The 27262-nt window shown below is 36.4% G+C and overlaps 1 protein-coding gene across 2 annotated transcripts in view; it reads left to right on the top strand.

Annotated features, from left to right (window-relative positions):
* Positions 1 to 23706, top strand: part of LOC132308916 (uncharacterized) — a 31535-nt gene extending 7829 nt beyond the window's left edge. The window contains exons 1-17 of one of the 2 annotated variants that reach the window (XM_059807214.1): positions 5331 to 5544; positions 5662 to 5751; positions 5866 to 5977; positions 6464 to 6491; positions 14964 to 15062; positions 15176 to 15239; positions 15343 to 15377; positions 15493 to 15567; positions 15647 to 15742; positions 18681 to 18744; positions 19881 to 19934; positions 20440 to 20525; positions 20672 to 20732; positions 20831 to 20895; positions 21094 to 21199; positions 21915 to 22003; positions 23130 to 23706. In XM_059807214.1, the coding sequence (XP_059663197.1) occupies positions 5479 to 5544; positions 5662 to 5751; positions 5866 to 5977; positions 6464 to 6491; positions 14964 to 15062; positions 15176 to 15239; positions 15343 to 15377; positions 15493 to 15567; positions 15647 to 15742; positions 18681 to 18744; positions 19881 to 19934; positions 20440 to 20525; positions 20672 to 20732; positions 20831 to 20895; positions 21094 to 21199; positions 21915 to 22003; positions 23130 to 23292 (1353 nt within the window). In that variant the 5' untranslated portion in view covers positions 5331 to 5478 and the 3' untranslated portion in view covers positions 23293 to 23706. Of the gene's footprint in view, positions 1 to 5330; positions 5545 to 5661; positions 5752 to 5865; positions 5978 to 6463; positions 6492 to 14963; positions 15063 to 15175; positions 15240 to 15342; positions 15378 to 15492; positions 15568 to 15646; positions 15743 to 18680; positions 18745 to 19880; positions 19935 to 20439; positions 20526 to 20671; positions 20733 to 20830; positions 20896 to 21093; positions 21200 to 21914; positions 22004 to 23129 lie in introns of those variants that run through there. The other variant, XM_059807215.1, reaches the window with a different exon arrangement.
* The last annotated feature ends 3556 nt before the right edge of the window (positions 23707 to 27262 follow it).

The raw sequence follows: 27262 nt of genomic DNA, 5'->3' as shown, positions 1-27262 counted from the left end.
AGATCAGAAATGCTAAATGATATTACTTGGAATACTTTGAAATTATATATTTGATCATTGTACAAAGAAATATGAACAAAAAGTTCAAATGATCATTTTCAAAAAGGTTGCAAACACTCACTGACATAGAGAAATATCATCATGTGTGCCAGTTGATAAAATGTCAGGAAGAATTAAAGTTCTAATGGGACATATTGTCAGTATTACAAATGCATTAAAAGTATGCGTGATATACCAGTCGGTGCAAAAGATTATGTTCTACGAAAGTGAAAAGTACAAGAAAGAGTGCATAATAAAATAGGTGCTCCTGATGAAGTCAATTAGTTAACAATGCTAAAATAGCCCTTGATGAGGCAGAGGCACTTAATGTGGTACATGCAAAAGAGCATGATGAAATGGGTGCTCTTATAAAGACCCAGTTAGCTAAAAATGATACAATGAGGTAAATGTCAAAGTGCATGATGAATGATGAAAATGGTACTCTTGAAGAGACCCAATTAGCTAACAATGATAAAGTTGTTGTTGATAAAACACATGCCCTTGATGTGGCAAAAGGACCTAACGAGGCCCAAGGACCTAACGAAGTCAAGTTAGCTAAATATGATAATATTGCAAAGGTACTTGAAAAATCAATGAGATCTCAATAAATTATAAGAAGAGATAGAACATAAATGAAGTTGTCAGGGACAACATATTCTCATATACAATTTCTCTTCATATAAATAATGAGGATCCGGAACCTAAAAATGAAAATGTCGAAGAAAGTTAACTGAAAAATGATTGGCCAAAATGGAAAGAAGCAACACAGGCAGAGCTAAATTCATTAGCTAAACGTGAAATATTTGGACCTGTAGTCCAAACACCTGAGGGTGTAAAGCCTGTTGAGTACAAATGGATATTTGTACGAAAATGTAATGAGAAAACTAAAATTATAAGATATAAAGCCCGACAGGTAGCTCAAGGTTTCTCATAGAGACCTGGTGTTAATTATAATGAAACGTACTCTCATGTGATGGATGCAACTACATTCATAATACATTTGGCAATCACAGAAAGATTGTATACGCATCTAATGGACGTGGTAACGACATATTTATGTGGATCACTGGAAAGTGATATTTATATGAAAATCCCAGAAGGATTTCAAATACCTGAAACAAAACTACATTGTATGTACTCGATCAAATTACAACAATCCTAGTATGGATTGAAACAATCTGGGCCCATGTGGTACAATCGTTTTAGCGAGTACTTGATAAAAGAATGGTATGTGAATAATCATATTTGTTCATGCATTTTTATTAACAAGTCAATATATGGTTTTACTATTATTGCAGTATATGTTGATGATCTGAATATTATGAGAATATTGGATGACATCGAAAAGACAACCACTTATTTAAAGAAAGAATTTGAGATGAAAGATCTCGGGAAAACAAAATTTTGTCTTGGTTTGCAGATTGAACATTTATCAAGTGGAATCCTCGTCCACCAGTCAACATATACAGAAAAGATTTTGAAGCGATTCTATATGAATAAAGCGCACCCATTGAGCTCCCCAATGGTTGTTCGTTCACTTGACATCAAGAGAGATATTTTTTGTCCTCGAGAGGATGATGAAGCATTCCTTAGTCCTGAAGTGTCATATCTCAGTGCAATTGGTGCTCTTATGTATCTTGCAAATTACAGACGGCCGGACATAGCATTTTCAGTCAATTTATTAGCAAAATACAGTTCTGCACCAACCCACAGACATTGGAATTAAATCAAGCATATATTACAATATATTTGTAGTACAATTGATATAGGGTTGTTTTATTCAAAAGAATCAAACTCCCAGTTAATTGGATATGTAGATGCTAGCTATCTCTCTGATCCATACAAAGCTTATTCACAAACATGATATATGTTTACCTGTGGTGGCACCGCTATATCATGGCAATCTATAAAACAGATATTGATTGCAACTTCTTCAAATCATTTAGAAATACTCGTAATTCGTAAGGCATGTAGAGAATGCATTTGGTTGAGATTAATGATCCAGCATATTTGAACAGCATGTGGTCTCTCATCAATAAAATATAGTCCTACAGGATTATATGAAGATAATGCTGCATGCATTGCACAGATGAAAGATGATTATATCAAAAGTGACAATACCAAGCATATCTCACCAAAATTCTTTTATGCATATAAACGTCAGAAGAATGGTGATATTGATATTTAGCAGATATGTTCAAATGAAAATTTAGTAGACATGTTCACTAAAGCACTACCAACTACGACGTTCAAAAGGTTTGTATACAATATTGGAATGCGTTAACTCAATGACTTTTAGTGTTGAACTAATGCAGCAATAAGGGGGAGCACCAAATTGAAAAGGTATTGGCATGCTGTACTCTTTTTCCTTCGCTCAGGTTTTGTCCCACTATGTTTTCTTGGCAAGGTTTTAATGAGACAGTTTTAACCTATACAATACCATTTTCATATATACAAGAATATTGTACTCTTTTTCCCTTCGCTAAGTTTTTATCCCACTAGGTTTTTCTTAGCAAGGTTTTAACGAGGCATATTCTTAGTGTTGTGTAGTGGACCTTAAGGGAGAGTGTTATATATATGTGGTGTCCACTAATAGTATAATGTTGAATTAATGGTGCAATAAATAAGAATTAAATGCAGCGCAATAAATAAGAGTTAAATGCAGTGCAATAAATAAGAGGTAAATGCACTTCGTTAATGGTGCACTAAGGATGTTGACTAAAGTTTGGCTATAAATAAGGATTGTTCATTGTTATATCAATGTACTTGGATTTAAGAGAATAATAAGATCTATCTACCATCTCTACATTCTTCTTTCTATATTGAAGATATAATTTTATGTTATATATTTTCTTTTAGATTCACCACATATTCCACTTAATTGTGAATTATGTTTTTCATCTCCTCCAAACCAAAGGCTGAGTAGCTAAGATTCTAAGAAGAACGGACACAGGACATGGATATAACACTACACGGACATAACGAATCAACAAATTTTAAAAAAATTAAACACATACACGTCAATAAAATAATAATATAATTTATTATTATATAAAATAAATTATATTTTTCTCAATTTCTCTTATAGATTCATAAATAAAACCAATATAAATTAGACCCACCATACATGTCATTTATTTTTAAAAAATATAAAGGTCCAATATGTCTAAATTTAATTAAAATACAAAAAAAAAAAAAAAAAAATACAATTCTTATTTTTATTTATTTTTTTTCTCTGAAAGGTTAAACATATATATGTATGTAGGTTAATGTACAGTAAGGGCTCATTCCCAAGAACAAAAAAAAAAAAAGGAGGCTCCATTGAAGCCCAAAACATGTAAAAATTAGATAGACCAATGAAACTAATACCTAGTAGTTACAGGACAGTTATTTGGTCACAAGTCTTATTCCTGGTAACCAAACACGCCGTAACAGAGATAATATTGATCTGTATTATTATTATTTTTTTTTGGAAATGTTATGCAATTGTATAAATATGAACAAAAATACAGCATCCCCAGCTTGGGCTGGATCAAGGCCATTGGCCCAAAAATAACAAACTACATGGTCAAAGACCAAACCCAGGAGCCCCAATGGCCTGGTCCATCACTATGCTTGATATTTATCCTGTTAACCCAAAAGCAATACTACAATCCGTTTGATATGCATTTTGTTTTCTACTGTTTCTGTTTTTGGACTATTATAATATTAATTTTGGCAACAAAAACATATTTAGTACTGCCTTATTTTATTTTACACAAATTAATGGCTTAAAACTTTAACGTGATCCTTTTTCAAAACAACACCAAAAACTTTATTTCTGTTTAATAAAAAACAAAACCCCTAAAACAAAGAAATACCAATCCATCATCGACAACATCATCAGTTGGCCATGTCCAGTGGTCTTGGAGGCAACCGAGAGGTGACAAGATCATTCTCCCAATCCTTCAAGATTGATCTTATCTTTTTTCAACCATACGTCTCACTCTCTTCCCTGTTCGCCACTACCCAAGATTGTCATAATTGTATTTGTATTAATGGCTGATTTGTTTATTGAATCTTAGGGGTTGTTTGTTTTTTTATTTTTATTTTTTATTTATTTATCACTCTCTCTTCTTTTTTTTTAAAGTTTGATCGGACTGAGCCCTATCCTCCGGCCGTGTCAAATAAAAATTTAAGACACGTCTAGCATGTGTTGGACAAGTGTTTGAGGTTGCGTCCAATACAAGGCTTTCTCACGTGTCATGCTTCAAAGCCGAGTCACTTCATCAGAATTAGAATTCAAAGTTGAAGTTGAGTATTCGAATGCTGTGCGACTGTGTTTATGGGAAAAAAAAAAAATCCTTAAGTTGATTCTTTGTCCGATCGAATCATTCAGGTAAATTATTGGGATTGTGTGTGTTGGTTGCTGATTGAGCAAAACTGTGGAGATGAATTTGGTACGCAATTTTTATTATTAGAGTATAAGTGCAAAAAAAATTTCAAATAATCCCTGAATCATATTTTGTGCATAAAAACCCCCCCTAAACTATTTCATTTTGTTACAACATACTTTAAGGATTATACTATAGTTCATTAAAGGACCATAATACCCCTTCTTATTGAATTACATTTAATATATATTTCTTATTTAAATAAATTATGAAAAAATTTACATAAATTATGAAAAAATTCATACTAACTTAATGAGATATATTTTTTTTATATTAAATTTGCATAAATTTACTTTCAATTTATTTATTTAATTATTAAAATAAAAAAATTTAGTAGAAAAAATCAATTAATTTTTTAATTTTTAATGAATATATAACACGAAAAGAAGGTATTATAATACGTTTTATTTTAAATAATAAAGTTATAATAATAAGTTAATCAATTTAGAAAATGATACTTACAAATCTATTTATCTATTTTTTTCATTTTTATGATAAATTAATACTAAAAATAAAATTAAGGTAAATAGTATAATTATTATTTATATAAGAGAGAAGATAATAAAAATAATTTAATAAGAAATAAAATTTTAATGAAAAGAGGTCAAATAGTCTTTTGTGATTAATTTGTTCTTAATTGTAACAAATTAATAATTTAGAGGGCGATTTTAATTCAAGAGGTAATTTGTAAAAACGGTCATAGTTTAAGGGATTTTTTTGCGCTTAATCTTTTTTATTATCCTATTATTTTATTGAATTAGTGCAGTATTTTTATTCTGGTAAAAAGATTCTCAGAGCAAAACGACGTAGTTTTGTGCTGGATGCTTTTATCTTCGTGGGATGCTGTCTGCTACCACCCTCTCTCTCTCTCTCTCTCTCTCTAAGCTTCTCTTCTGTTCTCACGCTAGGGTTTTACGATCTCTTACTAGGGCTTTTGCTTCTTTCACACGGTGGGCTCTATACTCTCTTTCCTTCAATCGTATTCAAAACCCTAGAGACAGACGGAATGAAGGTCAAAGTCATATCACGTTCAACAGATGAATTTACTCGTGAACGAAGTCAGGATCTTCAGGTGATTGCTAATATAAACTTCATAGTTTCTCCCTATCTCTGTACATAGCATTTGGTATATACTCTGTTACGCTTTCACTAAAAGTATAATTTTGTGTTGTATTTGAAATTGGATCAGAGGGTCTTTCGTAATTTTGATCCCAAGCTTCGAACTCAAGAGAAGGCGATTGAATACGTTCGGGCTGTTAGTGCTGCTAAATTAGAGAAGGTAATTTTATTTTGAATAAAATTGTTCCATTTTTAGTTTTATTTTATTTTTTATTTTTTTCTTCATTTATGCGTGTGTAATATCATGGTTTTATTTTGTTTTATGAGTCATCAGATATTTGCAAGACCTTTTATTGGAGCAATGGACGGTCATATAGATGCAGTATCATGTATGGCAAAGAACCCGAATCACTTGAAAGGAATATTTTCTGGTTCTATGGATGGAGGTAACTTGGTGACATGGTTATTTGGTTAATTTTCATACCGTTTGAAATTAAAACTTAATTAGATATGTTGTAATGTAGTGGGGTGATGAGGTTGCTGTAAAAGTTCAATTTCTCAGTAATTGAATTTGTAAAAGCCTGGGCACCATTTTTTTTTTTTCAAAGTATTTAGTTTTCTTTGAGCAAACAATTGCTTTGATGTTTGCTCTCCAAATTTAGATGTTGGTGTAAGAAATGCCAGCCAGAAAGTACCTTTGCTTAATATGTAGTTTCATGTGGCTTGTTTCTAGTTGTGCTTACAGGTTGAAGTAACTTCTAAATTTTGATACTGAATAAAATTAATTTGAATTGTGCTATCTGCTGATAGTGTAGCCATCTATCAATGATTAATTTTTCAATCAAATTACGGTGTTCTTTATTAATATATATTACAATATACTGTTTAGTTTATGTTTTTTAAGCATATTAATATTCCTTTTATTTTTGCAGATATTCGCCTTTGGGATATGGCATCCAGGTAATACCAATACATCATATTAATGAACTTTTTCTATCATGATGATCAAATAAACTCTTAGCTTTTGCCATGCCTTTATCTTTTCTATTGTAATCGACTTGCACTTCTTGTAAATTATGTGTAGTGTGTATAATTGTGTATGTGTGTATTCATAGTGGAAGGGTGATGTAGACAAGAGAGCAGCCTTAATTAGCTAAGAACTCAAAGAATTCAGAGTCTGAAAGTTCAAGAACTAGGGCAGAAATTTGGAGGTTTGATAGTAGAAATGTAGAAAACCAAAGGAGAAGTGGTTGTTAATTAAAATAAACAGAGCTATGGTTCAAAATATTAGTAGAGAGAAATGATTGAAAACAACAAAAACCTACTGGAATCACACCAACAGGTCCAGGTATCACACCTAGAGAAGGCCTCACACCCTCACAAATTGTGAATCACTTGCAAAGAAATCTCAAAGATATTTTTATTCATTCCTTGATTGCCTTAGCAAGTTTACATCATACCCTTCTTATAGCAACTTATGACCCTTAGATTACCCCATGATTGAGGTAATCAAAAGTTGACTCTGTAGCATAATAAAAGTAATCACCCCGTAATTGAGGTAATCAATATTTGACTCTAGCATAATAAAAGTAATTACTATGGACGGATGCAATTTGATTGAAATTGATGCAAGCTACCATAATTATGCAATTTGACCAAATCCCCCTAATTATGCAAGACTCCAAGTGGACCTATCGTCTAGCATGTGCCAAATTAAGGTTTGAGCCTTAGAACCATCCTTGCCACGCCTTTTATATACCTTAAAAGGCTGCTGCCACTGTTCTCTATCAATTCTCCCCAGCTTGGAAAAACTCGACCCCGGCGAGATAAATGCATGAAATTGTTCATAGAGGTCTGGAGCTAGATGTTGGAACTCACTATCGCTAATCCATGTACAATCAGAAAGTGGCCGTCCTTTCCACTTAACGAGGAATTTTTGATAACCGCCAGCTCTTGTTGAAACAAGTTGATGATCAACAACATCTTCTATTTCCTCCTTTACATGTGGGGCTGGGGGAAGGCGAGTGGTAGGATCAACAAGAAATGGATCAGCAAAATGGCCTGAATGCAAGGTGAGATCTTCAATGTTGAAGACTTTACTGATACCCATCTCTTCTGGTAGGTCAAGAACATAAGCATTGGAGCTAATTTTCTTGAGAACTTTGTATGGGCCAGCACTCTTTGCGTGAAGCTTCTTATAAGCACCTTTAGGATATCATTCCGGTCTTATTCGCACCATAACCATATCTCCTTCCTCAAATTCAGCAATCTTCCTCCGCAAATCAGCTTGTGTTTTGTAAGTCTCATTGCTTAGTGCAATCTTCCTTCGAACTTCCGCATGGATGTCTCTGGTATGCTTATTAAAAGCATCAGCTTCAGCACTAGGGCGTGCCACAATTGGTAAAGGAACTAAGTCAATTGGTTTCCGAGGACATAAACCTGTCACAATCTCAAACGGGCTGCGCACTGTGGATCTGTTTACAGAACTGTTGTAGGCAAATTCAGCCATAGGAAGAATCTGGTCCCAGCTACTAATATGGTCACCAACAAGATAGCGAAGCAAATCACCCAAGCTGCGATTAATAACCTCAGTTTGGCCGTCAGTTTGGGGGTGAAAAGAAGAGGAAAACTTCAGCCTTGTATTCAGCATCTTCCATAATGTGCGCCAAAAATAACTCATAAATTTTGTATCTCGATCAGAAACAATGGTGTTTGGCAATCCATGAAGCCGAACAACTTCTTGAAAGAAAAGCTTGGCAATGTGGACAGCATCGGATGTCTTGGAACAAGGAATGAAGTGTGCCATTTTTGAAAAACGATCCACAACAACAAATATAGCATCATGACTGCGACTTGTTTTAGGCAACCCAAGAACAAAGTCCATGCTTAAATCTTGCCACGACTCATGAGGGACTGGGAGTGGCGTATATAAACCTGTATTTTTCTTTCTTTCCTTGGATATTTGACAAGTTTTGCAATGAGAAACAATTTTGGCCACATCTCGTTTCAAACTTGGCAAAAAAAAACGATCTTCCACCATGGCAATAGTCTTATCTCTTCCAAAATGACCTACTGCCCCACCAGCATGCAACTCCCATATCACATGTCACGAAGAGACGTCTTAGGCAAACAAAGTTGAGTTCCTTTGAAGAGATAACCATCATGTACCGAATAATCAGGATATGTACCCTGCTGTCCAGCTATCAAATCAGCATGTATGATGCTAAAGTCCGTGCAAGATAAGTAATCTCGTTTAAGCATATCGAAACCAAGAACTTGAACAGCCATGGAGGCAAGAATATGAACAACTCGGCTAAGTGCATCGGCTGCCTTGTTCTCAACACCAGCTTTATGTTTGATGACAAATGAGTACTCTTGCAAGAATGAAACCCACTTCCCATGTCGGTGGCTTAACTTCCTTTGGGAGTTAATATATTTGAGGGCCTCGTGATCAGAATACAAAACGAACTCCCTAAAAAGAAGGTAATGACGCCAGTAGCGAAGTGCTTGAATCACAGCGTAAAATTCTCTGTCATAAGTGGAATACCTTTGCTTTGCTTCATTAAGTTTCTCACTAAAATATGCAACCGGATGTCCTTCTTGACTGAGTACGCCTCGAATTCCGACCTGTGAAGCATCACATGCAACTTCAAACACTTTTGAGAAGTCTGGATGGCGTAAAATAGGAGCTGCAGTCATTCTTTTCTTCACTTCTTCGAAAGCCTCTGCTATTGCGTTTGTCCAAACAAACTGGCTGTTCTTCATACAATTGGTGATAGGGGCCATTATTGTGCTGAAATTTCTAATAAATTGCCGATAGAATGAAGCTAGCCCATGAAAACTCCGTGCTTCCTGCAATGTGTTGGGAATTGGCCAATCTAGAATTGCTTTCACTTTATCAGGATCAGCTTCTACCCCTTTGGAAGAAACAACAAAGCCCAAAAACACCACACTCGGCAACATGAAGGAACGCTTCTTCAAGTTCATGTAAAGCTTCTCTTGGCAGAGAACTCTCATAACTTGTTGAAGGTGGGAAATATGTTCCTCCCTCGTTTTGCTTTAGATTAAAATTTCGTCTAAATAAACAATCAGAAAACGACCAATAAAGGGCCGCAATACCTGAGTCATGAAGCGCATGAATGTACTAGGGGCATTGGAAAGACCAAATGGCATAACAAGCCACTCGTAGAGTCCATCTTTTGTCTTGAAAGCTGTCTTCCATTCATCCCCGGGCCTTATGCGAATTTGATGGTAGCCACTTTTCAGATCTATCTTTGAAAATATACAAGAACCAGCCACCATGTCTAGCAAATCATCGATTCGATGAATAGGAAACCGATACTTGATTGTAATCTTGTTGATGGTGCGACTGTCAATACACATGCGCCAACTATCATCCTTCTTTGGTGTGAGCAAAGCTGGGACAGCACAAGGACTTAAGCTTTCCCGGATAAATCCTTTGGACAGCAGCTCATTAACTTGCCTCAAAAGCTCGGCATGCTTGCTTGGATTCAAACGATAAGCTGGAAGGTTAGGCAATGGAGATCCCGGTACCAAGTCGATCGCATGCTGGATATTACGTAGAGGAGGGAGTTCATTAGGGAGATCTTCAGGAGATAAATCTGAGAAATCTGACAGCAAATTGGCGACCTCTGATGGCATTGAAGAATCATGAACAGCAGCAGTTTCTTTGATTTCCCTTGCTACAACAGCATATACAACACCCATCTCTTTACTTTCCAATTGAAACCTCTTCTTGGAAAGGAGATTGAGGGGCTTTTTCTTGTTTTTCGCATCATCTACAGCCTGTCCACCTTTATATTTCTCCATTTCAGCTGAGGACATAGGCTTCAAAATAATTTGCTTGTTGTTAATCAAGAAAGTGTATGTTTTCTCCTTCCCACAATGATACACATCTCGATCATAAATCCAAGGCCGCCCAAGAAGAATATGTGTCACTTTCATGGGAATTACATCACACCAAACAGAATCATTATAAGCTCCACAAGAGAAAGAAACGAGACTACGTTGAGTTACCGGAATAGAAGTACTATCTATCCACGCCATTTTGAATGGTTGTGGATGTGGTTGGACTGAAAGCTTGAGGCGCTCAACCGTGGCTACAGACACAACATTCATGCAACTTCCGCCATCAATAGTGACCGAGCTTGATTTCCACAACGAACTAGCATTTGAAAAATAGATGTGCGCCGCCAATCTTCATCTTCAACTTTAGGGGCTGCAAGGATGTGCCTCACAACGGAGATTGATGGCACATCTTCATCCTCTTCTAGATCATCAGGGTTGTAGATTCCATAGTCAAACATGTTCCCATTGTCCTCTCCCCCATGTTCTTCAGGCTCTTCTTCAGGCATTATCCCAATGTGTAAATTTTTCTTTGGACATTGGTATGCCATGAGACCTGTTTCTCCACATTTGAAGCACTTGTTACTCCTTCCACTACCTTTGTTGGCCACAATACTCTTCCCTTTAGGATCAGCCATGTTAGAAAAGGGCAGTTTTGATCCAGCATTTCCACCAGTCGGCTGCGTTGTTACTGATTGTGTGCTGCGATTTCGATCACTGGACTTCTTGGGTGCTGCATCCCAGGTTTGATATCCAGATCTTCGAGCCGTTTGATAACTCAAGTATTCCTCCATGTCCAATGCAACCTGAAAAGCATGTTCAACACCATATAATGACTGGCGAAGGAATTCCCTTCTGATATCAGACCTTAGACCAGCCTTGAATCTTGCAAGTGTTTGCCGCGGGTCTTCCACAACTTGACTTCTAGTCTTTAACTCATCAAATCTTTGCATATATTCTGCGACTGACAGGCTGCCCTGCTTTAGATTGATAAGTTGATCACACAGTTTGTCATGGTAATTGGCCGGCATGTATTTCTCTCGAATCTTTGCCTTCATTTCTTGCCATGTGCCAAATTAAAGGATAATTAGGGGGATTTGGTCAATTGCATAATTATGGTAGCTTCCACTTGGAGTCTTGCATAATTAGGGGGATTTGACCAAATCCCCCTAATTATGCAAGACTCCAAGTGGACCCATCGTCTAGCATGTGCCAAATTAAGGTTTGAGCCTTAGAACCCTCCTTGCCACGCCTTTTATATCCCTTAAGAGGCTGCTGCCACTGTTCTCTATCAAAGGGGCTGGAGGATTTTCTTTGTTTTCTTTCTTTCCATATTTTTTAATATATATATATATATATATATTCCTTTTATGCAGAAGATTCCTTTGGATGCTGAGTTTATGTTTGATACTTCACGAAAGCATGTTTAATATTTTGTTTGGATATTTGGAAAAGATAGACAAAGTTCTTTTAGCAAATATAATGCATAGGAATGTATAGCTTTTGACTTGACTGGCTGATCTAGTCCCCACCAATTTTCATTGAACAAATACTTTATTCCAAAATCTTGGTTTAATGAGCTCTCCTATATTTCCAAGCTGGATTGCAGTCCCGGCAGAGCAATTTGGGCAAATTAATCTAGTTTGTCTGCTTATATGTATTCCCCTTTTCATTTGTGATGCAGCCTGATATTAAAGACCTTTGATTGCGGGCGGAGTATGTCTTTTAAGGCTACTGAGCATGGGACCATGAGAAAAATGATATGAAAGCTTCTATGTTATGGTTATTAGAGTTTAATTAGGAGTTTTTTTTTTTTTTTAAACATTATTGTTGTATTTTCTTATGTTTTACGTTTGTAGGGTTCTAGGAATGGAATTTTAGGGGTTTAAACTGTTACTAAGTTGGGTATTGTTAAGTTAGCAAGTAATGACATGCTGCTAGTTCTTTGTGTGGTCGATAAATAGGCTTTTTTGAGGAGAAAAAGTGGTATTCATGGGAACTTGTTAATAAGAGTGATTATTTTGGTGAAGCCTCTCTCTCTCTTCTTCTTCTTGCCATCTCTATGTCTTTTCTCTTACATTAAAGAGGCTTGCTTGTTGCGTTTGCATCCTCTTTGTTATTTTCTTCTTTTATCATTCCTATTGTTTTTTATTTTTGTTTTTTATTTTATTTATTTTGTGTGTGTCAGACGAATGGAATTGGTGGGACCTCCCTCTCCTATCTTCGCTCTCTCTCTATCTATCTATCTATCTATCTTCACCGTCCTTGTTTCCTCTCCTATCTTCGCTCTCTCTCTCTCTATCTATCTATCTTCACCGTCCTTGTTTCCTCTCCTATCTTCTCTCTCTCTCTATCTATCCATCTTCACCGTCCTTGTTTCCTTCCTTAGTTTCACACTGTATGCTGTATAAAATATATAAAACTCAAGATGATCCATTTCGTTTGAAAAAATTATGGTGACTTGGATTGAATAACCCTATTCCCCCTTCCCCCTTCCCCCCAAGGTTTAAAGGTTTCCCTAATTTTTACTTATTAGTTATTACATAAAGGGTCATCTAAATTTCACATACCAGTCATTGTAAGATTATTGTTCCATATAAAACTAATTCTGCTTGGGGCTTTTTTAGGTGTCTAGAGCACATTCCCAGGGTTGACTTTAATTTCTTTTCTTTTAATTTGCTTGATGTACAAATCTAGAATAGTGTTGTGTGCACTTTATTTAACGGAGGGATTAGGTCAGTCAAGTTTGTAGACTTCATGGTTTAAGCACATGGAAGAAAGGTTGGAGGGTCTGTAAATAAGAGGGGATGTTAATTAGAATGGTATCTATACGTGACAGTTAAGAAGCACGGACACGGATACGACACGACACGACACGGACAAGGCGACACGGCAAATCCTAAAAAATTAGGACACGGATACGGCGGGGACACGGCGAATAATATATATATTTATATATGTGATGTAGTACTTTAAAAATTAAGCGTTCTACTATTTTTCATCAACCTCACAATAAAAAAAATACGCAAGTCAACTAATGAACTATAAGAGAACAACACTAAATCATAAACCAAATAAAAAACAAGACATTAGAATGATAACTTATATCATTTAATCATCATTGCAACTTTACTCCAAATACAATAGCATAGTCATAACATTCGTGATTGTTTAACCATAGTTACAGCAGTCAGCAACGAAAGCAGTAAGCACAGCAGTCAACCAAAGAAAGGACAGCAATGAACGACTCATCAAGGAAAGAATGAAATAAATTCATACGTGTTTACAAGTCAGTAAGTCACAGACTCACAGCAGCTGAAATTAAATCAAGAATTAATTCATATTTCATCACAAGTCACATGCAACAGCTGAAATGATATCAAGGATGAAGAAGAGGAAAACAAATTCATCAAAAAAAAAAAAAAAAAAAAAAAAAAAAAAGTGTTGGACCCCTAAAATAGGACACGCGTGTTGGACACACTGCAATGGCGTGTCCACGGAGTTTCCGCACCGTGTCTGAAAATTAAAAAAAAAAAAAAAAAATTTCTAGACACGGATTTTGTCGTGTCCACACGTGTTGGGGCGTGTCCGACTCGTGTTTGTGTCCGACACGTGTCGGACACGGATTCTTCGCCATATTAGGAGTGTCCGTGCTTCCTAGCGTGACAGGCTGTAGAAATTGCAGAGAAATAGTTGCTGGATATTCTGAAAGAAAGTACTGTATATTTTTGTGCTAAATTGAAGGCTGCAATGTAGGGGTAAAGGTTAGAGTTGATGAGGCTTGTTAGTTGGTATTTTGGAGGATAAATGCTCTGGAGTTGTGGCCATAACCTGTGAGTGGTTCTCACAGACATGGAGAGAATAAGAAAGGACGAACAAGAATTTAGGAGTCTTAACTTGAAACACTTTTTTGATAGTGGCCATTATTCATTTTTGTCCCAGGTGGCTAGGTTGCTGGGAGCGGCAAACTTGTTGCAAATGTAACGTTTGACATTATTTTAAGAAAGTGGCTGCCTTCAAAATTTCGTTATAAACTCTATTTAATTGAATGATTTAATGGATATATGTAAGCCGACATCTAATTCTAGTAGGACTAAGACTCCCAAGTAATACTTGGCTTCTGATTTTTTTCTCCCCTATTAAAGACTGCAGATAAAAACCCAATACATGACTTTATCCGTAACTGGACACTTGGACCACTACTACATCCCATATCTAGCAAATTTTGGAATTCTATAATACCCTTGATTTTTAGAATATAACAAATTGTGAATCGTTCAGAAACAAATTGACCTACAATAAGTATAAAAGAACACTTGATTGAAGGTCGAAAGCAGGTACTGTATGAAGTTTTAAATTTTGCCATTTTTTTCTTGTTTATGAAATCTTTGTTTTTTCTTATTCGTTGTATTCATGCAGCATTAGTTTATTTTAAATTCTTTTTAACTAATGAAATAGTCATGATATGTAGTTTATGATTGCAAATTCACACCAAAGAAAACAAATTTATCTTAATGAAGTTATTGTCCTATATGTTTGAAAAATTATTTTTTATTATGAAAATAGGCGGACAGTTTGTCAGTTTCCTGGTCACCAAGGTGCTGTACGTGGTTTGACAGCATCTACTGATGGGCGCATTCTTGTATCATGTGGGACTGATTGCAGGTAAGCAAAATTTTTTCTGATGTAGCTTTTACTGTGAGGTAGTAATGTGAATTTATGCATCTGTCTTGGAGAATATCTGTATCATTTGTAAAACTTGAACCTTTTCGTTTCAGTGTCAGACTCTGGAATGTTCCTTCTGCTACTATGTCAGTTGACTCATATGATAATTCTGCCAAGGTAAGTGCTTTAATCTATTTTCATGTACTTATTTGTTATGCTATTAAAAAAATTGTATATTTCCTTCCAACCTGTCTGAACAATATGCAATTTAAACTTTCAGCCATTGGCAGTTTATGTTTGGAAGAATGCGTTTTGGTAAGGCTTCCTTTTTTAGTTTCCATATGTTCAATTATTATGGTATCATTATAATGCCATTAGTTTTCAATTTCCTTTTTGATCTTAAACCTGTTTATTAATTTCTATTTTCTAGGGCCGTTGATCACCAATGGAATGGCGAGCTGTTTGCCACAGCTGGTGCCCAAGTAGATATATGGGATCACAATAGGTTTTGATCTGGTTTTTTATTTTTTCTCTCCTTGAATACTTAAGTACTATTTTACATGTGGTATGTCTGCCATAAACAGGTCCCAGCCGGTGAACAGTTTTGAATGGGGAAAGGATACAGTTTTATCTGTTCGATTTAATCCTGGAGAACCAAACATCTTGGCAACATCAGCTAGGTATGTACGGCTATACAACTAAAAGATTAATTATCATATGATTGCCCATGCAGATACATGATTGAATAGTAATTAAAAGTTCTTAATTGATTTAAAATATTTCAATTATGTTGTATTTGTTGTACTTCACTTTTTGTGTGTGTCTCTTGAGTATGTAGTATTTCATCAATTCGATTTACAAATATGCTGGTTTTTCTGTGCTTCGCTATAATTTATAGACTAGTATCATTTATAGTTTGTAGAAGCCATCATTTCATGATGAGAGCTTTTGACCAAGGTAAAGGAATACTGCCTTTGTTGGTGATACTTGAAATTCCATGTAGAAATCCCAAACCAGTATCTGGCTGATGCTTTTAACAATATTGGAAGTTTTGTTAGCTTTTAAGTTTGAATGTAGTGGTACTAAAGACTTACTACTTTATTTAGTTATTTAGGGGTGGTTTGGCCAGTGTTATTTTTTCTATTTTTTGTTTCCTAGAAATTAGAATCAGTTTTTTTGGTTTATTAATGGTTTACAAAAAATTAAACATGTTTGGTAATGTATATTTGTTGCAGATAGTTTGGAAGCATAAAATAAAAAATGTGTTTTGAAACCCAAATGCTCTGAGTTGCTAATTAAGAATGTGTGTATATATCTGTATCTATATACATATCTGGAATGTATGTATATATATTTGTATATGTATTTATATATATATGTTTGTACGTGTGCACAAAAATTATCTGCTCCCCATCGTGGAGGGAGATTTGTGTATGACAGCAGTTGTATGTTTTCCAGTTTCTCTACTCTTACTGTATTTAAGCATCCCTTTCTGTAACTGATGTTCATACATCAAAAAGGGTGGTTTTGTTGCGTAAGGATGCTTAAATTAATAAGGAAATTGACTTTGAAATACAGCTGTTCAACAGACAAGATGTGAATCACACACAAATCTCTCCATGACAGGGAGCAAGAGATCATTAAAATATATATATATATATATATATATATATATATAGATGTATGTATGTATATGTATATATACAAATGCATATATGTGTGTATACATATGTGTATCTATATAGATGCAAGTACAATGCCTTACATCCAAGCACTTGGAAGCGAGATTTTATTACTTCTATTTTTCCGTCTTTTTGAAGTGTTACCAACTTTTACAAAGCTGCAACAACAAAACCAAACACATTTTCGATCCTTTTAGCTGTTTCTTTGCATTCCACAATAGAAAATACAAAACAAAAGTTGTTGCCGAGGGCCCTAAGTATGCCATAATTCTTACTTCACGAGGAGATTAAAGTGGGAAGGAATATATGCATGGTTTGGCGAACCGGCCAGTTCGCTATTTTGGGTCTCCGGATACTGGAGAGTCAAGAATTGCATATGAATCCGCCGATTCTTAGAGAACCAGCCGTTTCTATGACCGAACCGGCCGGTACTATTAAAGAACCAGGCTGATTAATTTAAAATGGGCCTGTTCATCTTTTTTAGCCTAGAACAGGCCCATGTCACTTAGGAACATTTTCCTTGCGCTCCTATGTGATGGATTTTTATATTCACTAGTGCTCATATCTTCTTTGCCTTTTCTCAATGTGGGACTTGGACAAATGGTAAAGAAGATGTGAAAAGGTTTTTTATATTTCCAAATGCTCACATCTTCTCTTTGCCTTCTCCCAATGTGGGACTTAGACAAAAGTAAAGAAGACTTGAAAAAACAGAAGTAGTTTCTCTTGTAGAAGATATACATTAAGGACCACAAAACTTTTTTTCAGTACATTTTTAAATTGTTAAAAAATCTTGAGCAGTACCATCTCTTGCAAGTTGCAACCACCACTGAAGCAGAAGAATCCAATGGACTGCAAGGAAGATGCACAAAACAAGTATAATTTTCATGGAAAGTGGACGCCCATTGAATTAGAGGGTTTAATCCCAATCTTTAACTAAATTAGAGCTTTTCCTTTTTCACATGGCCTTAGCCCAGAACAAGCACATGTCACTTAGGAACATTTTCCTTGCGCTCCTATGTGATGGATTTTTATATTCACTAGTGCTCATATCTTCTTTGTCTTTTCTCAATGTGGGATTGGACAAATGGTAAAGAAGATGTGAAAAGGCTTTTTATATTTCCAAATGCTCACATCTTCTCTTTGCCTTCTCCCAGTGTGGGACTTAGACAAAAGTAAAGAAGACTTGAAAAAATAGAAGTAGTTTCTCTTGTAGAAGATATACATTAAGGACCACAAAACTTTTTTTCAGTACATTTTAAAATTGTTTTAAAATCTTGAGCAGTACCATCTCTTGCAAGCGGCAACCACCATTGAAGCAAAATAATCCAATGGACTTCAAGGAAGATGCACAATACAAGTATAATTTTCATGGAAAGTGGATACCCAATGAATTAGAGGGTTTAATCCTAATCTTTAACTAAATTAGAGCTTTTCCTTTTTCGCATGACCTCACTACATTGAATCAATTACTTCTCATTTTCAATATTCTCTTTTGAAAAATTTATCAAAAAAAAAAAAAAAATTCTCTTTTGAAATAAGTTTATTAGATATTCTTGATTCCCTCATTCAATCAAATTAGAATCTCTTTTTTAGTTTTAACATAATGATGCTAGTTTTTATTGAACGAAAAAAAAAAACTTGAACTTTATGCTGTTCTTCCAATGCCTTCAAAGTAACACTAGGACATAAGATTTGTGTTGGGGTCTGACATATAAATGTTTTCTTGCATGGAAAATGATGTGTATAATGATTTGATACGTTTATTATCGACTTTATTAATCAGTTATTATTCTCATATTTCTATTTTTCTAATGAGCTCCATAATCAGATTGACTTGGTTATTTAATTTTGTTACCCTTACATTATGAATTTTGTATTCTGTAATCACTTAGTTTACTTATGCTAGCCATCTTTTATTTTTTTTCTCTTTTTGTAGTGACCGTAGCATAACAATATATGATCTGCGAATGTCTTCACCGGGAAGGAAGATTATCATGAGGGTATTTATATCATGTTTTCTTATCATAGTTTTTAATTTTTTATATAGTTGTAAAATCTACTCTATATATATTTTAATAAGTAAATTCTACTAAATTTTTTTGAAGCATTATGTTGCATATATTGATTGATGTTCTCGCCAAATGAATAGTGTCAAAAAACATGACTCATACCAAATTTTGTAGATTTCCTTCTTCTTTCTTGGCTTTTTGGTTGGTGTTGTACCTGCTACTACAATAACTCTTCAAATGATTTTTTTTTCCTGAATTGCGTATGATAATTTATTTATAATGAAATTCTGTGTTGTTGAATTTTTTTATTTTATTATTAAAACAAAGTAGAATGGTCTTTTAGAAAAGGTTTAATTTGGAAATCGATTGATTGACAAGTTGATACCTAGAAGTTATGCAGGTGCTAAATTGTCTATCTCTGTACATATGTATGTCACTTGCCTGACTGTTCATAGGATAATGACAATTCTTTGTAATAGATTGAAACTTGTTTTCTCTCTCTCTCTTGCCCCCTCCCTCCCTCCCTCCCTCTCTTTTCCATATTCCTGGGGAAGCTTCAATTACTGGAAAGTCTCTTCTTCATGGAGTGATTGATGATTCGTTGTTTTTATGTCCATATATTTTAGAATGCTCCAATTCCTTCAAATTTTCTTCTTCAGAGAGGGATTTCCAATTCATGGTTTTCAGGATCTTTTCAAACAAATATGGATGATTGTTTAACAAAGATTGTAACACTTACATCAATACAGGAAAGGTCTTTGGTATGTATTATTAAACAAAGAAGGCTGTTTGCTGAATCATGGTTTCAGATGTGCATTTTTTTTTTTTGTTGAATTGATGTTAAAATCTTAAATTTACTTTTCCTTCAAAATGTAAATATATGTTAAAACTAGGTGTGGTGAATCTTATTGGTTTCTGATTAAAAACTAAATGTGTTAGCAAACTGATTTATACCGGTCATGGCTGGACAATGATACCGATTTCGCTTTAACATGGTTGCCTAGTAACGCTGTCTTGCTTTGTTATTTTTCTGGGTTCATTTTCTGCGACCTATGTATAATATATACATGCATATGCTATTTTACCTCTTTAGTTTGCTCATGCTGACTTGTTCTTTCTTGTTACAGACAAAAACTAATTCTATATCTTGGAATCCGATGGAGCCAATGAATTTCACATCTGTAAGCACAATAACAGAAACTATATCATTAACAGTTCCCATCTTACCATCCCATTCCTCTTTACACACCCACACACACCCACCCACCCACCCACACACACACACATATATATGATATTTTACTCAATGATCAGCAGTAGTTAGATTTTTGGATATTGACACCATAGAAGGATGTAGAACTTATACTGCAAATTAATTGTGTAAGAATACCTACCGAGAACTTTGTGGTTATGGGTTGGCCCTGATTGATATCACCTTTTCACTTGCATAAGTTCCTAAATGAACCTACCTTGTCCTCCAACTAGATATGGGTTGCATGATGTTACTTGCCAACTAATCAGTATGGATTTTCCTGATTTGGTAGGCTTGTAAAAGTTTGGACTCCAATCAGAGAAACACTCTGATCTCCTAATTCTATGCACCACTTGATATTTGAACTCTGCAGTTCCCTATATATAGCATTTTAGTACTTGCCTATTAGTTATCTACATTTTATGTCAATGTAGGCAAACGAAGACTGCAATTGCTACAGCTATGATGCTAGAAAATTGGATGAAGCCAAATGTGTACATAAAGATCATGTTTCTGCAGTGTAAGATTGCAGATATATAATTATTGCATCGCATGTTTTCTTTTTCTTTTTCTTTTTTTCCTTTCCTTTTTTTTTTTTATCAAAATTATTTCTCACCTTCTTTTAGACAATTTATCCACGACAATGCTTTTCCAACTCTTTTGCAGGATGGATATTGATTACTCACCAACTGGTCGCGAATTTGTGACTGGATCTTATGACAGAACAGTGAGTTCTCTCTCATTTAGTGAATCAGGGAAATTTTAGCTCCTTCATAATTTTTAATGAGAGAAGGCACTGTGAGTTAATGGTGGTATCCTTTGCAGGTGAGAATATTCCAGTATAATGGTGGTCACAGCAGGGAAATTTATCACACAAAGAGAATGCAAAGGTCTGTACCACATTAAAGCTTTAATTTACAGCCTTTATGGGTTTTCCCTGTACATTACAGGCCCATAAGCACAACTTGCAGTTTCAATGATATAACTGTTGTATCCTAGAGTGAATGGTATTTTAGTACAGTTGAGAGATGATATATTAATTTTACTACTTAATTATATGTACTGACTGAAATTTACTATCAACACAGGGTATTTTGCGTCAAATATAGCTGTGATGCAAGTTATGTTATCTCGGGGAGTGATGACACCAACCTTCGTCTTTGGAAAGCTAAAGCATCTGAACAGATGGGAGTTGTATGTATTTCTTCCTTCTGACACTTTCCATTTCCCATTCTAATGTTCAAACCGTGGCTATATTTTGAGGCTGTTATTCTCTTGGAGTCACATTTTTGGAGATTTATCATTTTCAATTTGTAGATGGAACTCACTCAGGCAAAAAGTTGTAATTGGTTCACTTTCCAAATATAATCACCATGGCAATTATTGTTTTCCAATCTTTACTTTTGACACTTTTACCCTAGTTATTTAAATTCGTGTTTGTGCCTGGTCTCAGTGGTGACATTTAGGATTAAGAAAATTTTAATATGGTTTCTTGATTGAAAAAAAAAAAAAAAAAAGTGATGAAAAAACCAAATAAATCAATAAAACATGTCATAATCTATTCAACCTCAATTCCATAGGAGCAAGTCAGGAAGATTAAGAGAGAGCCATCTGAGTTGATTCATTCTCAATAGCCATGAAATGATCATCTTTTTTATGTTCCTTATATCGATAAATGCTCCTATTGTTCAGAGTCTCTGAAGGATGAGATCCATGAAAGGTAATGCACAGAGAATTATGTTAATTTCAGGCTCTAAATATCAGACTACAGCAGTTGCATTTGTCTCTAGCACCCTGATAATTGTTACATTTTGGCTTTAATATTTCAGTCTTGTAGCTCTGAATTAAAATCGTGTCATATTTTTTTGCATCATAAGCTGAATGCTGACCCACTTATGTTGCTATCCAGATTTTACCCAGGGAACGTAAGAAGCACGAGTATATGGAAAAAGTCAAGGATCGCTACAAGAACCAGCCTGAGGTCAAGCGCATTGTGAGGTATTATTAATTTTGAAGCAATTGTTCCAAAATGGGATTCTGGTTATTTGGAGAGCTCTTTGCAATTGTGTAGGGTTTTAGAAAGAGGGCCACCATATGCTTTGCTGTGAGATTTCCCTTTTATCCATATGTGCTATTTTTCTTGGATATTCATTTGATCAATTTGTGAGGCTATGTGTGATTTTGCCGCCAAAATTACTATGTAGCTACTTCCATCACTTTTGAACTTAAAAAGTCTAATTCTGTCCCCCATAAAGTTGATTAACCTTGCCCTTTCCAACATGGATCCATCTGATCCAAACGCTGAAGTTTTGGTGGTGGAGCCCACATGTGGCTGACTAGAAATTGTTCATGCACGTGACCGAAAACTGCTAGTTTATGCTTTATGAGACTCACAACTGATAAGTGGTAGTACACACTGGGATGTTTTACCATCTGAAGGGTCATCATCCCTGTTTGAGGATATAAGGAAGGCAGGTGTTTTTCATATTATCTGGACTATCAACAAAGGGTAAAATACTACTCCCTCCGTCCCAATTTTAGTGTCATGTTTGGGGAGTAGTAATTTTTAAGGGGACATGTGGGACATACATTGTCTGCCTAGAAAGTTACTGCATTGCCCTTTTAAGTTTTGAAGGTTTAAGTTTGAAATTTAAAACTTGAAGGACATATATGGAAAGATGTGAAATATATTGTTTAAAAAAGGAAGGAGGACTCTTATTTTGGGACAGATAAAAAAGGAAAGTATGACACTTATTTTGGGATGGAGGGAGTACATAAATGCCACTGAAGGAAGTCCCATCCCCATTCCCCCCGAACAGCCCAATCAATTTTTTTGGCAGGCCTCATGTTGGTTTTAGCTTTTCATTCTCGCTCATCATATCCATCAAAACCTTGAGTCATTCTAACAATATATATATCTCATTCTAGCAGAGGAATGTACCTCGTTCGATTATCTTGGACAATACTTATTTTTCTAGAACGGAAATCCTTAACTGGGATTGATATACCTGTCATGGATTAGCACATTGTCTCTTAAAGAATTATTTTCCAAGTTATGTGCTGAGATTCAAGACTTGAAGAACAGACACCACTCACTTCTTTCTGTTTGGTGATGATTATGCAGGCATAGACACTTACCGAAACCAATATACAAGGCAGCTTCACTCAGACGTATTATCGTCGAGGCTGATAGAAGAAAAGAAGAGAGGAGGAGGGCACACAGTGCCCCAGGAAGCATGCCAAGGGAGCCATTACGTAAAAAAAGAATTATCGCGGAAGTGGAGTGATTTCTTTATTTGGAATTGCATTTAGTTTCTGTTTGTGCATACCTTGAATTTCTGAAGTCGAGAGTCTTTAGAAGACAAACTTCTCCTTTATCAACACGGGCTATAAGAGGTGGGGTTCATTTGATTCTTGGTCCTACTCTTGCAGCTACCGAAGATTGAAAGGTAGACAATGAGAGAGAATATGTAGGAAGGCTTAGTTTAAAAGCAAAGGAGATTGAGTTCTGAATCTGCAACAGTTTTGATAGACCTAGTACTTCTGTCCAACTTTTTGAAACATTAGGCTCTTTGATATTCTATTACAGTAATGTTATAAATTTGTTGTAATCTTAAAACTATATTATAGGTAATCTCAACTGGACCTTTGGATGTGTATTATTTGCCGCTTCCTTATATTGGCATATTAATCTTTTTGCTCATTTTTCTTGAAATGCCAATTTACTAGGCATATTGGAGTTATTTTGTATTGGTAGTGACAGAGTTGAGTAGCGAATTGGTAAGATATTAGCAATGTACAATATAAAGTGAATTATGCATTTCTTGGTTGATAATTGTAACTATAGTTCCTAGGTAACTATGGAAGGCATATATTCTTTTTCTTGTTCTTTTTTTGTAAAGAGATTCGGGCTGTTTTTCTCTGGAAGCCACCTTTTTCTTTTTGCCCTTTATCCAGAGATACAGCATATCTAGAATAATCCAACGTGAATAGCAGTTGTTACCTTTACGTCTTCTATATGGGTAGTCTCTAAATCATCTCAATTTTGAGCTTGGTTTTAGCGAATGTTGTAATCTCCTTTGCTAATGTTGTCATATCATAACCAGCTTATTATGAGCATACAAAGATATCAGGTACCGAATACATTCCTCAGGTCCACAGGGTCTGTTAAGTTTTCAGTAATTTCGTTTAGGGCTTCGTTTGCATTTGTTTATTATCTGAACAAGATAATATTCTTCTTGTTTGCTAAAAAAAGATGAGTTGGAGTTCTGGACTTATATAATATAATTTTTTTTAAAAAGGAAAATAAATTTACAGAACTATAAAAAGAATTAGTCTGTTTTTGACATATTTTCTTGGAAAAATTGTCAACAAAATAAATTTTCTAAATCTTTTTTTTCAGTCATTCAATCCTTGGAAAACAAAATATTTATTTTTTTGAGCTAATCATGGACCTCATCCAGTCTATTAGACTCTCTCGTTACCTGCTAAAACTAATTGTGTTTTCCATTGGTGGCAAATGGCAGTCTGTTTAGTCGCAGCTCGCGGGTTAACCAAGCCTAGAGAAGGTCCCTCAAGAAACTGAAGATACAAGAAATTCCTCTTCTCTTTCTCTTTCAACCCAAAAAAAATATCTCCTCTATTCTTTCCATTACTTCTCCTATTTATAGATATTTACAAATGTCGATGGACTGCTGGATCTAGGCCCGTTCCTCCATGAGTTCTGGTCATCTTTGATGGGCTTATTCGCGTTCGGCCCATATGGCAGTGTCTCTCTATGGGCCTGACCCATCTGTACGGACCGGATGTCGCGTTTGCAAGTCATATCTGGCCCATGTCATCTCGGGCCTCCTCAACTGCCCCCATAATTACCCCTTGTTTAATAAGGGGGTAATTATTGAAGGCGTCTCATCATGACGTTGACGGCTCGAGAAACCCACATGGGGGAGCGGACAGTCAGATCCAGAATCAATGTTCCGGGGCTCGATGAATTTCTCGCCTTCCTGACGCTTCGGCCCTCGGGTCCCCCTCGCCTTTATAAGGTTCTAGAATACCACTTCATGCCTTTTTACCGTCTCTATCATCAGTCAAATCTCTCTCTCTTTAGAACAGTGCTAAGCTTTTTCCGGTGAAATCCTTCAAGAGTCATTCTTCCAGCGGTCTTGCAGTGCTCTTTGTTGCTTTCTACCTCAGAGGTTAATTTTGTTCCTTTTTACTTTCGGCAGGCTTCTTTTTACCCTTTTAGATCCTTCAAACACTTCCACCATGGTTGTAGATCTAGATGTTCTTCGTATGAGACTTAGACTTCCTGACAACATCCAAGTTAGGGTTTGCCCTAAGGATGTTAATATTGTGACCGGTGCCGGCCTCTTTCCCGGCGAAGTTTTATTTTCAAACCTTCAACTGAATGTCGTTAGGTTCCCTCTGCACCCCTTCTTTAATTATGTTTTCAATAGACTGGGGATATCCCTCCTGCAGGTAAACCCCAATTTCTTTAGAATCATATCCGTTATGCTACTGTTGGTTCGTGACAGAAGTCTGGACCTTGACCTCATAGATCTTCTTCTGTGTTATAAGGTCAGTAAGATCCGAACTAACGAGCCCTTCTACCACCTCTACCCGATCGACAAGATGTCCATATGTACGGACACAATCAAATCTGAAAAGGGTTGGAGGGATAACATCGTGGGCATTAGTGGGGCCTGGTCTTCGCCGGTTGCAGAGGATTACCCAATCCCGAGCGCCTTTGGCGTCTGTTCTGTTTCCTCATATAAGAAATTCAAATCTCACAAAAATGATTGTCCCTGCGAAACATGTGTTCCTCGCTTTTGTACTTTCTTATGCCGCTCCTTAGGAATACCTTGTGATGACTTGAGTTACAGTGTTTGCAGGGATAGGAGTAATTACTTGAAGAAATACGTTCTGAACGATATTCCTTCCTGCTCAGACCTCCTCACTTCAGACAACCTTCTAGCGCTCTCATCCCTCGGTTATACCATGAGCAGGCTTCAGATTCCATCCTTTGGCAGGAAGAAGAATACTCCCCCAGCCACTTCTGCTGCTGGGGCAACCTCCTCTCCTGCATCAGCCTCTTCCTCAGCCACTATCTCTGACACCATCCCCAGCACGGTGGCTATTGATTCTGTTGTTAGCACCCCTGCTACCAACCCGAGCGCGTCTCCACAAATCACTACAGCCCCTACTGCCGCTAGGGGAGCTCGGGACAAAGAATGAGGCAAAATGCCTCATCCTGACGGTGGAGTCGACCCTGAGGAGGAACCTCTTATAAGAAGGACCCGGGTCTCTGGGCCGGGTGCTCTCTTGCATCGCCCAGTCAGAGCCCCTGCCCCCTCCGGGCCTGTTGCAGCTGGTGCCTCTGCTTCTGCTTCAGCCTCTCCTTCTCTTCCCACTTTACCACCGTGGGCTCCTCGGTACACCCGAACGGATGGGACGTTCGTGAAGCCGAACGAGACCATGCTAAAAGATGGCCAGACCGCCATGGCGTATTACAGGAGCATGTGGACTCCGAAAGACCTTGAGGCGGCGAAAGGTCTATCCCAGAAGGATGTGTTCAGCCGCTTTCCCCAATCTGCCATGGAGGTGACTTTTATTTTCCAACTCATGAATCCTCTCATATTATTTGGTCTTGCCTTCGTCCGACCAGACTATAGGTTTAACCATTATTAATGTATATCTATGCAGATTTTGTTCGGAATGATGGCTATGCAGAAGCAGGTTGAAATGGGGAATGCCAGGGCTCGTAAGTTTTCTGATAGCCTGGAGGTGGCCAATAAGGAAAACGACCTTCTCGCCAGCAAGAATACCGAGGTATTGGCTCGGCTTGAAAAAACCAAACAAGAAAGAGATGTCTTGAAGAAGGAAAATGACTCTCTTCAGGATGAGAAGGATGCCCTCCAGCTCGAAAAGAGTGTCTGGCAGACTGAGCGTGATTCAATCAGAGACGAAAAGGCAGAGCTCCAGCGCCTTCTGGCTGATGAACAATCTGCTCGGATGGCCTTTGAGAAGAGAGCTCTGGACGAGCGTACTGCTCTGATTGATACCATCAGCAGAGTGAACGATAGGATGCTGGCTCTTCATGCTCGGTTCTCAAGGGTCGGCGCTCTTAGATATGCTCAAGGATTCCGAGAAGGTTTCTCCGACCGAGTTCCGGATGAGAGACAGACCAGCTCAACTCCTGATGAGGTCGATAAGGATTTAGGGATTGACCCTCTGGGGGTCTATGTTGACCCAGAACCC

Source organism: Cornus florida, unplaced genomic scaffold (genome assembly GCF_030987335.1).
Source record: "Cornus florida cultivar Cherokee Brave unplaced genomic scaffold, ASM3098733v1 CherokeeBrave_3.0.0_Hap2_Chr05, whole genome shotgun sequence".
Taxonomy (NCBI): domain Eukaryota; kingdom Viridiplantae; phylum Streptophyta; class Magnoliopsida; order Cornales; family Cornaceae; genus Cornus; species Cornus florida.
Note: the sequence above shows the minus strand (reverse complement) of the source record. Positions and strands in the feature narration are given on the sequence as shown.